Genomic DNA, 14,482 nt, shown 5'->3' with positions numbered 1-14,482 from the left:
TCAAAGTCAAAGGCAGACTGTAGGGAGACAGACACACTTTGATTTCCTGGTCTAACAGCAGGCATTGGATTGTTTCACCGGATATTCACTCACCCACAGCGAAAGGTTACCAGATATCAACGTGCATTACTAAGCATGCATTAGACTATCAGTAACCTACGCTGAGCGGGACTACAAACAAACAAATAGATGGAAACACTGTGGTTTATGCCTCCCACATGCACGTGTGCATGAGTCAGCAGAAAACCATTCAGACCATATGGCTTAAACTGTGTCCAGCAGAAGAGGAATTGTTTCCTCGTAAGAGTGATACATGATCAGTGATTACAACGGAGTTGAATGAATTCTGTACAAGTCCACACTGAAAGTAACTGCCTTGTGAGGTGAGCTGCAAGAAACTGCTACAACGGTCTCATTGAGCCATGAGAATGTCAATGTTTCAAAAAGGCAGCCCTACACGCAAAACGTGTTTATCCCTCACATCTATAATGGGATTTGTGCCTTAACAAATGAAAATGACATTACAACCTTGGAGTACAAACAGCAGATGGTCTATTTTTGGAAAATAAACTAGGGCCATTGCCCACAATCAATTCAACCTTCGTTTAGTACAGTAGAGCCTGTGCATGGTGACTTTGACAGTAAGGACACTATGACCCAAAATTGGCTTTAGCGTCAATGGAGCCTCACAGCAGCAACGTGAAACCAGGATGTAGGCCTTGTATCTTATAGTAACTTATACAGATCTTATGAACTGGACCTTAGAAAAATAAATAAATAAAACAAGTGGACATTTTATTTTTTAATGCAATTAATTGACGACAACCTGCTGAGAGGAGCCACGCTCATCTGCAAAGAGAGAAGGGCTATTAAGCAACCCTCCTCAAGAGGTCTGTGCCTAAAAGTCACCTTGGGAGACCAAATTGACGGGATAAGTGTGGCGCAAATGGGTCGGAATTGGGTATCCGCCAGGAAGGCATGATATATCCACAGCTTCATCTCTATAGGGAAGCATCTGGTGAGATGTAGGCCAACAAGGACAACGACATGTACAATAGTCATCTACCATAAACGCCCTTTCAATTAATGTCTCTGAGATTAATCTCACTTATGAGCTAGCATATGGAGTAATATGGACTGCACTCAGTCTGCAGCTCTGCAGCAGGCTGCCATGTGTACTTTCACTATCTGGAGCTCAGAGCGTTTTATGTGTTGCTGTCATGCTCCGAGGATTTCAACAATTTGCGTCAAAAAAACAAACATTGGTTTCACTGGGACTGTGCTGGAACCGTGCGCTACCGATAGGCCATACCCCCCTCTGTGCTCAACCGTATGTAGGTCATCAATGACAACATCTGCGATATGAAAGTAGGCATTTGTCAGCATGTGGCTATTAAATCAGGCCTTAACACCAATGACTCTTACCTTCTGCTGTCGCCGTGCCATATCTGTGGGCTGTTTTGCATTGAATGGATAGGCGAGACGCATCGCATCACAAAAACATACAACTGCAGCTTCTTTTTACGGTCTTCTTCCTCCCTCTGCAGCTTCTCCAGGTCCTCTTTCTCCTCGCTGGCGGCTGACGGGCTCGGGCTGGTCGGACGGGCACTGCTGCGGCTGCTGCTGCTGGGCGCTAGTCCTCCCGAACTCTCGCTGGTCCTGCTCGGTGAGATGCGGGATCCGGCCTGAGGTGCCATCGCCTCTTTGCTTTCCTCCTCCACTATCCCATCAGATTCCTCCTCGCTGGACGACGGATCTAACATCTTGCTCTAGAGGTGATGCGTCTCTACAGATATCCTAAACTTTTATTTTTTTTAATATGTATATCCCCTAGATGATGGCTGTGCCGTAGTCTTATCCGTGGCTAGATTTCATGAAGAATATAAACCCGAAGTCAAGACAGGGATGGGCCCTGATTGTAGGCTACTCGCTCGCTGGGGGATGTCAGCAGTACGAGTGGAGCTGGATGAGGTTGATTTTGCTTCACACTTTCTCCGCCTGCGCCGAGCACTCGTCGATGCTTACGTATTTTCTGTTTTTTATTGGCCAGTCACTGCTGCGGATGTGAGAGGGGGAGGTGAGAAGAGGGCGTAGGGGAGGAGCAGGGGGAGTGTAGTGTGGCCTGCAGCTAAAGGGAAGGAGAGCGGCTTTTTTTCTCCTGGTGAAAGCGGGCGATGGCCTCTCCCAGCCTGCCAGACGGGGACGCAGGCGCGGGGAGCTGGCCGTGGTCCTGAACACAGAATAAGAACAGAGAGTGAAGGATGCGCGACACGTCCTTCATCTAGCGCTCTGCAGTGGTACACCTAAGATGGCTGCCACTGCATTTCTCTGATATTGTCACTGAAATGGGGCACATGATTCAGTGCACGGGATTCAGATCAGTTGGTGTAAAATGTGGCTCTTGAGCCTCCCCGCGCCGTGTGCTGTTGAAGGGTGGAGATGCCATGAACACATGACCTGCTCCCTGTCTGTCTGTAGGTTGCTGGTCGAGTAATTGATGGTTGCAGCATGTGCTGGTATGTCTTGCATCACGCTGCAGTCACATTAGCGTTTCATCCGTAGATATGTATTATTCAAGATAAAGATAAATCATCAGGTGTGTACTTAAAATCACACAGGGTCTGGCCAAATGAAATGTCAAACATATAGTGTTGATATTTGATATTAAAAAAAACATCAAGCAAAGCTTGCGACTTGTTGAATTATCGTATATTATATTTAAATATGACATATGTGAGTCTGTCATGACCAAACAAAGACTTGAACCCAAACGCACGACTCGAGGCAAAGTTACAACAAAAAATCGCAGTTTAATAAACTGGATCAAACAAACATAAAATCAACACGAACAAAGTAGCAAAGAAACTAAACTTGGGCAAATAGCAAAAAAGCAAAAATAGGAACAAAGTAACAAAATAACATGACCTGGTAACTGGTGAATTTTATGGAAATGGCTGGTTCTCTGGCACAAAACACAAGACGAACTGGCCCAGGACAAAGGGAGACGCAGACAATATATACACAGGGTAAGGGCACAGGTGGAAACAATCAGGAGCGAGGCAGACAATCAGACCAGAGGAGAAACACACAGGGGAAGGAACAAGTTGCCTGAAACAAGAGAAGAGTTGACTTTCAAAATAAAAACAGGAAATCACGAGACAAAATGGACACAAGACACGAAACTGATTAACTTAACATGACAGTTTCCTGGACATGACAGAGTCTTGTAATACTTGATGATATACAAGTGTGTTTTGCTGCACTGTGCATACAGTTGTCACATGACCTTTTCAAATATTTCCAACATTGCAATGTAACATTCACATGGCACGTGGTTTAAAATACAAATGGTGTCTATCTGCTAGACAACACTTGCCAACTGTTTTACTTCTTTATCTCGTGTTCCAATCTTGAAAAAAAACTACCAGTTGTTTTAACTTGGTCTAAACACGATTAAAAAAAACGGTATCATTTTGTCTATTGGCCAACATGACAGACAATGCAAAGACTATAATGTGTTGATTCAAGGACAGCAGCTATTTTTTTAAAATAATATGACACTATGGGACGACAGTGACTGTAGGTCACACTTACTTTCTGACCCCTTACCAGGTGCCCTTTTGACAGACAAATCACAATTGGCCTCGATAAATTAAGAGAGAAACACTGTCAGACATCTACTTAACATATGTTATTATTTTCATTACCTGTAGACCGTAGAAATACATTAGAGATAATCTCACTGCAGCTATCTAGCAATCCTCTGCTAACTGTATTCTTTTGGAAACCCCTTTCTCATAATAATGGCATAATATACAATGAAGTCAAAGCCCTAGACCAGAGTTGATCTGTTGATGATTATATCTCCCCCTGCTGATGAGATATTTTAAGAGTGGGCTTGTCGAGCTGGTCTGATCACCTAGTACGGCTGCTGAGTGGTTTATGATCTTAACTCTAGTATCTCCTTCCATGTTCCACTTTTTTGGTTTATGACCTCTTAAAATTCAGCAACAGCTGATAATGTATTTTTGTCACAGGCTGCATATATGTCAATAAGTTAGAAGCTGTTCAAACAAGAAGCAATATTTCCTTCTTATACACATTAATACATTTGATCAGGTTTTTAGAGGTGTATCCATCCAGTAATTCAGAATGTGTTCTTTAAATTCTATCTTGTTAATCATGTTGTGATTTATCTTTTTTTTTATAATTAAGAATGTAATGTATCCTTTATTGATCCCACAGTGGGAAATTCTTCTCTGTATTTGACCCATCCTTAGTTATTAAGGAGCAGTGGGCTGCAGTGAGGCATCCGGGGAGCAACTGGGGATTCAGTGTCTTGCTCAAGGACACTTCAACATGCAACTATGGGGAGAGTGGGGATTGAACCGGCTACCTTGTGGTTACGGACGACCACTCATCCCCATGAACTGCAGGTTTGGGAAACAATTGCTCTATTGTAACTTTACCCAACCATGCTTGCACTTACACATATAGGAGAGATCAATATAGTCTCTGACTGGCAGCATGGTGACACAATCCATGTTTAGATGGAAAAGCAGAGGTGTACACAATTCAATTAATAATGTTTGAGTTCTCTTTTGCTGCATCAGTTTCAGGGTAGTAGGATCAAAATGTCCTCCTGGGCCTTTATTGATCTCCTCACATCCCACCTATCAGCCTAAAAATGCAAATGTAGTCTATATCCTTCAAGTTCCCATTAAACCCAGTGCACAGAGCAGACTACACAGGCAGCTTAATGTAAACCCAGATGCAGAAATACTACCACCTGCCACATGTTTTCTACTCCCAATAATTGTAAGTAATATAATTAAACATAATTTAACGCTGGGGTATGCACCAATACAAATACATATATATTAATTAATGTCTTCAAGGTACATTTTGACTCAGGGCCCATCATTTTGATTGAGGTTAGGGAGGTTATTTTCAAAATTCATTGTTTCTTATCACCAACGTCACCTCTATGACCCTTCATTGTGTTCACTTCCACCACCATCATGGTACTTACAGTACCAGCACACTAATGACCCCTGTTCTTCTTTGAACTCAGCATGGACTGAGAATGAGCCGGCCTGCCAACTTCCACCCTGAGATTTGATTGAATCTGACAGCTGGCCTGACTAGCTGCTACTCCAGATGTTCCTTATGCATCTGACCAGCAAATTCCCTACAGGAATGCTTTCAAGGACTCCTCTTCTCCAGTTTTGCTCTAGTGGATCTCCTGTAGCCCTGACCTGACATTTATTAGTTCTTTAGTTTTTACTCACACGGCAGCTTGCCCTTGTTGATTCTTAGCATTCAATTCAATTCAGTTTATTTTGTATAGCCCAATATCACAAATGACAAATTTGCCTCAGAGGGGCTTTACAATCTGTACACATACGACATAGGACGGCTCACCAGGCATCAGACACCGCCAGGTCCAATGGACCCTATGAGACGTTACATTACATTACATCACATGTCATTTAGCTGACGCTTTTATCCAAAGCGACTTACAATAAGTGCATTAAACCATGAGTCCAAACTCAGAACAACAAGAATCAAGCAAGTACAATTTCTTCAATAACGTTAAACTACAGAATACTATCCGTAAGTGCCATTTAAGTGCTACTAAAGTGCTAAACAACAAAGTGCTATCGGTAAGGGACATTTAAGTGCTACTACGGCTCTACCCTCCCTATTCAAGGTATAGTCGAAAAGATGTGTTTTTAGTTTGCGACGGAAGATGTAGAGACTTCCTGCTGTCCTGATGTCAATGGGGAGCTCGTTCCACCAATGAGGAGCCAGCACAGCAAACAGTCGTGACTTTGTTGAGTGTTTAGCTCGAAGTGAAGGAGCTACAAGCCGATTGGCAGAAGCCGAGCGAAGTGAACGGGCTGGGGTGTACGGTTTGACCATGTCCTGGATGTAGACCGGACCCGATCTGTTCGCAGCACGGTACGCAAGTACCAATGTTTTGAAGCGGATGCGGGCGGCCACCGGTAACCAGTGAAAGGTCGCGGAGGAGCGGAGTAGTGTGGGTAAATTTTGGGTAGGTTGAAGACCAGTCGAGCAGCTGCATTCTGGATGAGCTGTAGAGGTCGAATGGCATTAGCAGGTAGACCTGCCAAGAGGGAGTTGCAATAGTCCAGCCGTGGAGATGACCAGAGCCTGGACCAGAACCTGTGCCGCCTTCTGAGTGAGAAGGGGTCGTATTCTCCTGATGTTGTACAGCATGTACCTACAGGAGCGTGTTATTGCGGTAATGTTGGCAGTCAGGGAGAGTTGACTGTCGAGCGTCACAAAGACTCCGGGGAGGAAGCAGAGTTAGTAAGGCGCAATGGAGAGATGTAATTCATCCATAAGGAGAGAGAGAAGAGGAGATAGGTGCTCAGTGTATCCTAAAACATCCCCCAGCAGCCTATAAGCCTATAGCAGCATATCAAGGGGCTGGACCAGGGCAAACCTGATTCAGCACTAACTATAAGCACTATTAAAGAGGAAAGTCTTAAGTCTATTCTTAAATGAGGTGACTGTGTCTGCCTCCCGGACTGAAAGTGGAAGCTGGTTCCATAAAAGAGGAGCTTAATAACTGAAGGCTCTTGCTTCCATCCTAGTTTTTAGGACTCTAGGAACCATGAGGTTTGCTTTTGTTCTCCATAGTCATTAGCTTGTTATAGGTTCTCAAAAGGCCACTGCCAGTTCCTGATGGGTGACACCTCTCAGTGGTCTGCGACTGCACACTCGTGAGATCCCTCTGAGAGTTAGCACTAACCTCAGCAATGGAATTCATCAAACCTTTTAAACATCTATAATTGACTGATGTTCTCTGCCCCGTGCCTCTACTTCAACTATAGTGTACACATTAAATGTTGATGTTCTTCAGAGTAGTAAAACAACAAAGGTAAGTGTGGGAAAAAAATACAAGTTTCATCATGCAGATAACATTTTGTCTGTTGGTTTTTCATGGAGACTTTGTTTGCCTTTGTCTATTGTCCGATCATAAAGTTAATATAGTTTAGAAAGCAATCTCACCAGAACTTGGAGTTACAATGGTGATTACAGAGCTTTTGTGTTCGCTCCATCTTCACCTGCTGATGAAGGTCATGTGATAAGTTAAAAGCCCCGGAACCGCTGTTCAAATAGACTTTGTTTGGAGATTGTTTCCCTCAACTGCTGTTGTCTTTTTAGACCATCCTGGTGAAGTGGTCCTTAAAGTTCACCCTCCTTATAGATTTGTTTTGGTCTCCACCAACCTCTGAGGGAAATATGTGGCTCTTCATTTGCTAAAGGCACAAGTATATTTACGAGCTAGTCACAAACGTTGTCTTTTTGCTATTTGGGGCTTGGCAGGCGAGGTACAGTATGTTTTTACAGCGACTGAATACAGCGATGATGATTTCAGTGATTTTTTCTGTGGATTGGTCACTCCAAGCAGCCCTCCTCACGTACAAGTAGCCATTGTTACCATTAATACAATTCAAATTGAAGGTGGTTTCAAGCATTAATTCCATGACAATCAGGAAAACTCCATCTGCTGAAAAAGATATAATCGAACACAGTATGAGTGAAACCTCCAGAAAAGCTACGAATTGGACTTTGAGGTGAAATCATTTTAAGGTGAGATCCCTTTAATAAAAAATTTGATATTCAGTCATATGAACACATGAAAGCAACTTAATGACGTTAAGTATATTGACAAATATCAAGATGTTTGTCAATTAATTGTTATTGGAAATAAAGCTGTCAGGGTGTAAATTCCCTGTTGAATAGGTTAAACCTGGTGAAATCTTCTGTATATACTTTACAAGATAGATATACTCTACACTTTACTAGATATTTGACTGAGCTCAGCAGATAAATAATTTGAACTTACATTGACCCTATACAATAAATTAATTATTGGATTGAAGTCACCTCTATGGGAAAACCCGCCTGACTTTATCAGCACTGCTGCGTATCATCTTAACAGTCTTTTTTTTCCCATTAACTATGTCTCTAATTAATTAAAAACAATAAATAACACAAGAACCAGGGTCATAAGAAAATGTGTAATCCTAAAAAATACACAAAATCAAAGCAATAATTCAAACTAGGTTTGTGATTTAACGTGTTCCTGCAAGTGTGTTTTGCACACTGTCACTTTAAAGAGTTGACACACTCAATGTATGTAGAGCATACAGTAACGAACCAGACTATAATAAAGCATACTAATATATTTATGACTACCTTCCCCCAGTCAGATCTCTTCGTTTATAAATTCTTCTTGCCATTCTATAAAGTATATGTACAGAGCATTCTTATTTTATTCAGTGTGTATTCCTAAAGAGTGTCAGAGTGTAAGAGAGAGGAGGAACGTCATTATTTTTGCAGAAAGATTTATCATGTGCACATGAACTTGTATCATTCAGACCTATATTCCTCTCCTTAGACTTTAGCTTAGTGTTTAGGCCCGACCTCTGAGTTTAACCGCATTTTAAAAACAGTTTAAAAAATGGTTTGTCATAGTGAAAGTGACACACTAACTCTCAAACACAGACACACACACACACACAAACACACACAGAGGCTCAGAGCTTCTCTGGAGTTAGCTCAGGAGCTCTTTGAAATATTTAAATGCTGCAAGCGTTTTTAATGTGAGATTGATGGAATAGGGTCAGTGTCAGCATTGCAGTTACCATAACCGTCTCACAGAGGGATTCACACCCAGCAAATACTCTTTGTTGACGCTCAACAGTTTCACCAAGAATGTGTATACATCCTTGCTAACTGGCATTTTAAGATACGTGTAATAATATATGCAATATGTAACAGATTATTTTTTGGTGAAATTGACTGGATATGTGGATTGCAAAAGAGTGAAATGCTTAACAGTTTAAAGTGGAGATGGGTGGTAATTGGCTTTTAAGAGGAAGGAGAAGATGATCTATTTGTAATCTATCTAAATCCTTTTAAGTAAGATTATTTCATGTTTGTTTGTTTTTTTCCATGATCCCTCTTTGACATTAATCTTACAGTGAATTTGAGGTGGCATCCCAGCAGTCCCATGAATAAAATATTGTGTCTTTTATTTCCTCTGTTTTACATTTTCTCTTCATCCTTTCATGTAGAAATGCATTGAGTCTTACCGTACACTATTTTATTTTGTTACACAAGATTCTGCCTTTACTTTATCTAAAAGCAAAAGAAATACAGATGGAAATATAGAAGCTAAAATATACTCTGTGTGTATGTTTAAGATTCCTTTTTATAATTTCTGGGAACACTGGAATGAGCACTTTTTAAACAAACATATATTGCATACATTCAGCCTGAATTAGTATTTTTTTTAAGTGGGCTTGAATCATTGCATGTTCTAGATTAGAACTGGGCCAAAGGTGTCCCTCTGCCAGAAAAGAATTCATCAATTCATTGGACAGCACTTTTCCAGGTGGAAGCTTCATGAAAACCACCAGATTAATGCTTGTCTCTTCCTCCCACAGTTAGAGAGGGGAAATGATGCCAGAAAAAGATTCATTAATAATGCAGCGAGAGGCTGGAGCTTCACCACTTTAACATGACGAACTCACCCTGAAGCTGTTAATGGACCAGCACAATCTTCTCATCAAGTGGGATATACGATTTATCAAATCAGTTGCATGCAATAGGAGAAGAGTTGATCTTTATTTAGCTCATTTTACATATAGGAGACACAACTGTCAACTGGATTTTGGAGGGAGGAGAAAGATCAAATGCGACGAGAAAGTATAAGAAGAGCTCATCACTGCAGCTTTAGGGATTTTTCTCTCAAAGAGCATAGCTAAGTACTGCCCTCTGGTGGCTGAATAACCAAAGAGCAGTTAAAGTCACATGTTTTGTTGTGTTTAAATAACCAAATAAAGTGAATATTTGACTACATCACTAATAAGAGTATATTCTCAATTGAAAGCAGAAGAGAAAACTACAATTCAAAAGGTGTGTTTTTTAGATGAAACATCACTGTATTTTTTATTTTGTTTATGTTTTGTTTTGTTCTGTAGTCCATACCAATAAATAATTGATTATAAGACTATAGAATACATTACCACAGGGGTATTCAGTTCAAATTCAGTGAGGTCCATAGAGAGAATTTCCTCATGCTAATGTCTGGAATATTACAACAATGTCTAATTTGAGCTATGATTTAGTGCCATATGTATTGAAGTAGCCAACAGTTGTATTAACGTCTGTATGTAGTCAACAATTGATTGTTAAATGAAATAAAGAAAGATACATTGAATAATATCTAACCTAATTTAACAGATTTGTCTTTGCCCTGCAGCTTTACATTAATTGAATTCAGGTGTGAAGTGATGTCAGTAAAAAAAAAAGCCAAGATATCCATACTGTTCTCATCTTGTTGTGTGCAGGACTTTATCTGTGGTTATAAAAAAACACTTGTTTCAGCTCTTTTGCCTTCTCAGATTATTATTGGACAGTGAATTAATGTGTTAGGATTCTGATCATATTGGGCTCTTATATTGTTTATTTTCTGTCCCTTCCTTTTAGATTTGAGGGTACGTTTGCTTTAACAATTTGTACTTTGTCTCGTAATTTCAAAGTAATTTCCACGGTCGAGGCAGATTTTGTCACTCGAAAAGGCTTTCACAGCATTAATTAAGCGCTATATAAATTAAATGCATTATTATTATCATTATTATTATTATTATTAATGTGCAGGTACTTATGACAGAATTTGCCTCAAATTACATTGCTATAAAAACAATCATATGTCTTTGATAATAGGGCTCATGGACCTTGCAATTGCCTGCTATAGGCTATGTAGTGTACAATACCCATGTACTGTACACTACTCATGTACTGTACAATACCCATGACATCTTAGATGATCTGTGACTCCACCTGCCTCATAACAAATGGCCGGGCTCCGTCCACGACTCCAGAATATTGTAGAACATTATTAAGCTGGACTCATGAGAAGAATAGAGAGAATCACACACAACCACATTTAAAGAAATATAATCGGATTGATTGGGGTGACGAGGCACTTAAAATTAGCCGATACATTTTCGCAACACTTATGCTGTGTTCACACCAAAAGCGTTGCGAGTAGATTCCATGCAAAGTCAATGCACAGGCACAAATGGATGAGAATAAAGCACATTTTCATCCAGTTATCCAGACGTAGTCGGTGAAATTCACCGAGCTGTGTGAGCCTACGGGTGATGTTATGTATATATATATATATAAATATATATATATATATATATATATATATATATATATATATATATTTAAGCTGGCTAATATGACATTTGAGCGACTTAGTTGAACCACATATGAGGAATAGGGCCCTGGACTGCTGAACGAGGGCTGTAAAGGGCTAAGAACAGATTTTAAATAGAAGTGCATGTTAAAAATGTAATATTTTGTTGTAATCTACCAGTTATAGATTCGGGTCAGGAGACAACGGCATCTGGGTCCAGACTCTGCCTATTAGAGACCCCTGCGCGAAAGGAACAACATCACCCCGTCCTCAGGTGTGAACTGAGTGGACACAGCTCAAACAATTACACCAAAAATACCAACAATAAACAAAACAAAAATATGTACATGGCGGTGGGTGGAAGTAAATAATGTAAAATATTTACCATGGCAGCCAACACAGAGGTATAGAGACAATATAAACTTGACAGCAGCAACAGATCACAAACATTCAAATTAAAGCAAAGAGAGAGAGAGAGTGGACATTTTTTACACACCATGTAGTGTGACACACAATGCTACATTTCTAGGCAACGTAATGGTCATTGACATCCTCCTCTGATGATGCTCCCACACAGTGAGAGACAGTCAATATGCTCCACCTTATGAACACATGTATGCATCCATAATCCAATAATATGAGATCCAATATTATGAAATTGGCCACGCTGCGTGATGAGTACTTTTACTTGTTGATGCTAATGCTTGTACTTTAACTTGTAACAGTTTTTTCCCTCTTTTTTTATTGTAGTATTATTACTTTCACTTAAAAGATCTGAGTATTTCTACAGTACCACTGCCTCCAACCAACATATGTGAAATGTGTATGTATCCTGTCTCCAATACGTTCCCTAAAAACAATAATAAGTTGCTGAAAACAAAGAAACCAGGGTTACTATACAATATAAACAAATCTAATTAACAAAGGTCATGACCACAACAATTTATATTTTAATATTTTTCTCCACTTGCCTTATTTATAAAAAAAAAATTACAATTCTAAATGTTAACTATTTGAACTTTTAACAAATTGGACGGAGGTTTCATGTCTTATTTTATTCTCCTTCTTAACCTTCTTCTTTCATTTTATCCCAGTGTAATGTTCTTGTCAGCCTCCAGATTGTACAAAATTAGTTTAAAGAAACTAAAAAATACCAGCTTTTACTCTTCAGCACTGGGTATATATCACTTTCAGAATTGATAACTAAACGCTGTGTTAAGTCTGGCATCTTGCTGGCATCCTTTCAAATCCTTTCACCTCATATGAACCAAAATGCAGCCATCCTTTGGCACCGACTTCTTCCGTCTGTTTTTCAGCATAGATCGAGTGAAAATACAATGAGTCATTTTGTCATTACCATCAAACGCTTGCCTGAGGGAATAAGTCAATCACAATCTTTCTTTTTTTTATAGGTAACTTCTCAAGACACACTTCGAATGACTTTTAGAAGTCATTGTTTTTATGTTCCTAACTCCCTACCTGCTACCTAGTTATAGTTGCCCATTTAACTCATCAGTAGGTTGTTTTACTTTTCATCCGTGTATTTTTTTAGTTTACATCTTCTTTTCATTCTGTCATTTTATTGTGATTACTTTTGAAATAGCTGCGTTTATGCTGTATCATACTGTTTAGTATTTTTAATTACTGTGATGTGTGATCCAGTGATGTAGGGATAACTGTGGGTAGAGGAGGAGCAGTACTTTACAATAGTGTAAGCAAATGAATGGAAATAAAACCTAACCCCAATTTTGTTTTTATTTTAAGAGCTACTAAAAGAGTGAAAATGTATTATTTTTCGAGTGCACAAAATCCGATATCACTTGAACACCCTATGTCTAATCTAGGTTGCAAAATATTCACATTATCATATAAGTTGTTCTAAAAATTTCCAAATATTGGAGAGAAAAAAAACTAACTTATATGATAATGTGAATATTTTGCACACAAAAAAAGAAGTAACCTCAGCTCTTGTAATACGACGATAATAAACAGTCTAGCCAAAATAAAAACACTCAGACCTCTAAGAATAATAATCTCTATTGAAACCACAATATTTGATCCCATGGCCATAAAAACATGCATTCTATCATATCACATGTTTTCCTTTAAGGTAACAAGTGGGAGTTTTTTTATTTTTTATACTAGAAAGAAAATCTAAATCAATGGTGATGCTTTTTATTGACATTTCCCAGTCTGTGGTGAAAAATAGAATTTACCAGGATTGAAGTTGGTGAATAGATGTACTCAGTAAACGTGTAAAGTAATATATAGCAGTTTTTTTACATAGATATATTTGTCATTTAAGGACATCAGAGCAAATTTCTTTCAAGGTACATTTGATATAATTTTACTCAGTGATGTGCACGACTCTAAAATCAGTCACTAAAAGTGAATCTGTAAAACAGACTTGCTACCAAAAGAGGTCAGCAGAATCCTTTGTATTACAATGCAAATGATCATCAATGGATCATTAGAAAAGAAAATGTAATTAAAGTATCCACGATAGTTACAATAAAGTAAAATTGTTATTCTATTTTTTCATATTGATCATTAGTTCATTTCTATTTCAGTCACAAAATTACATGTTGATTTATTACAAATATTAGCTGTATTGTTTGTAATACTATGATTATGCTTGTTGCGGGGCTGGCCCAAGAATTGATGGGACCCAAAACTGTTTTCCTGATTCTAAATCTATGTCCTTGATTACTTTGTATCAAATAACAACACAAGTTGTGAAACACTTCGAACACTTAAATCTGATTATTCATTGGATCTTGGTCTGATAAATATGTCTCAGGTATGTTTTGTGTCTACTGTTGCAGCTAATGTACATAAGGGGACCAGTTCAGAGCCTTTTTGTATGTCAGCCAGATAGTTGTTAATCATGTTTTCTTGAGGATTTCATTTATGGGAAAGACATGTAAAGTGATTTTAAATGAACCCTTGTTAATATATTAAGTTAAAGGGGCTGACAAAGGTTGGTATAATGTTGAAAAAAGTCAAATTCTTTTGTGGAGGAACATAAATGAACAGTTTGGAACACACTTCAGTTACCATAGCAACACAGGATTTGGGGAGGAAATTGCTTGGTGTAACGTATATTCAAATAAAATAATTACCTCACATTATCATACACCCACAAAACTGTACATGAATTAAAAAAGAAATGAATTCACTCAAAACATTTTATTATAATAATCGTATTTTCCAACTGACATTCTGCCACAA

General features: G+C 38.9%; 1 protein-coding gene across 1 annotated transcript in view; it reads right to left on the bottom strand.

Annotated features, from left to right (window-relative positions):
- The window catches only part of cadpsb (Ca2+-dependent activator protein for secretion b), a 59,005-nt gene extending 57,242 nt beyond the window's left edge, over positions 1–1,763 (bottom strand). The window contains 2 exon segments of the mRNA XM_034532248.1: positions 1,426–1,479; positions 1,482–1,763. Coding sequence (XP_034388139.1) covers positions 1,426–1,479; positions 1,482–1,763 — 336 coding nt within the window.
- Positions 1,764–14,482: the final 12,719 nt, after the last annotated feature.

Source organism: Cyclopterus lumpus, chromosome 5, assembly GCF_009769545.1.
Source record: "Cyclopterus lumpus isolate fCycLum1 chromosome 5, fCycLum1.pri, whole genome shotgun sequence".
Lineage (NCBI taxonomy): Eukaryota > Metazoa > Chordata > Actinopteri > Perciformes > Cyclopteridae > Cyclopterus > Cyclopterus lumpus.
This window is presented reverse-complemented; position numbering and strand designations above follow the sequence as displayed.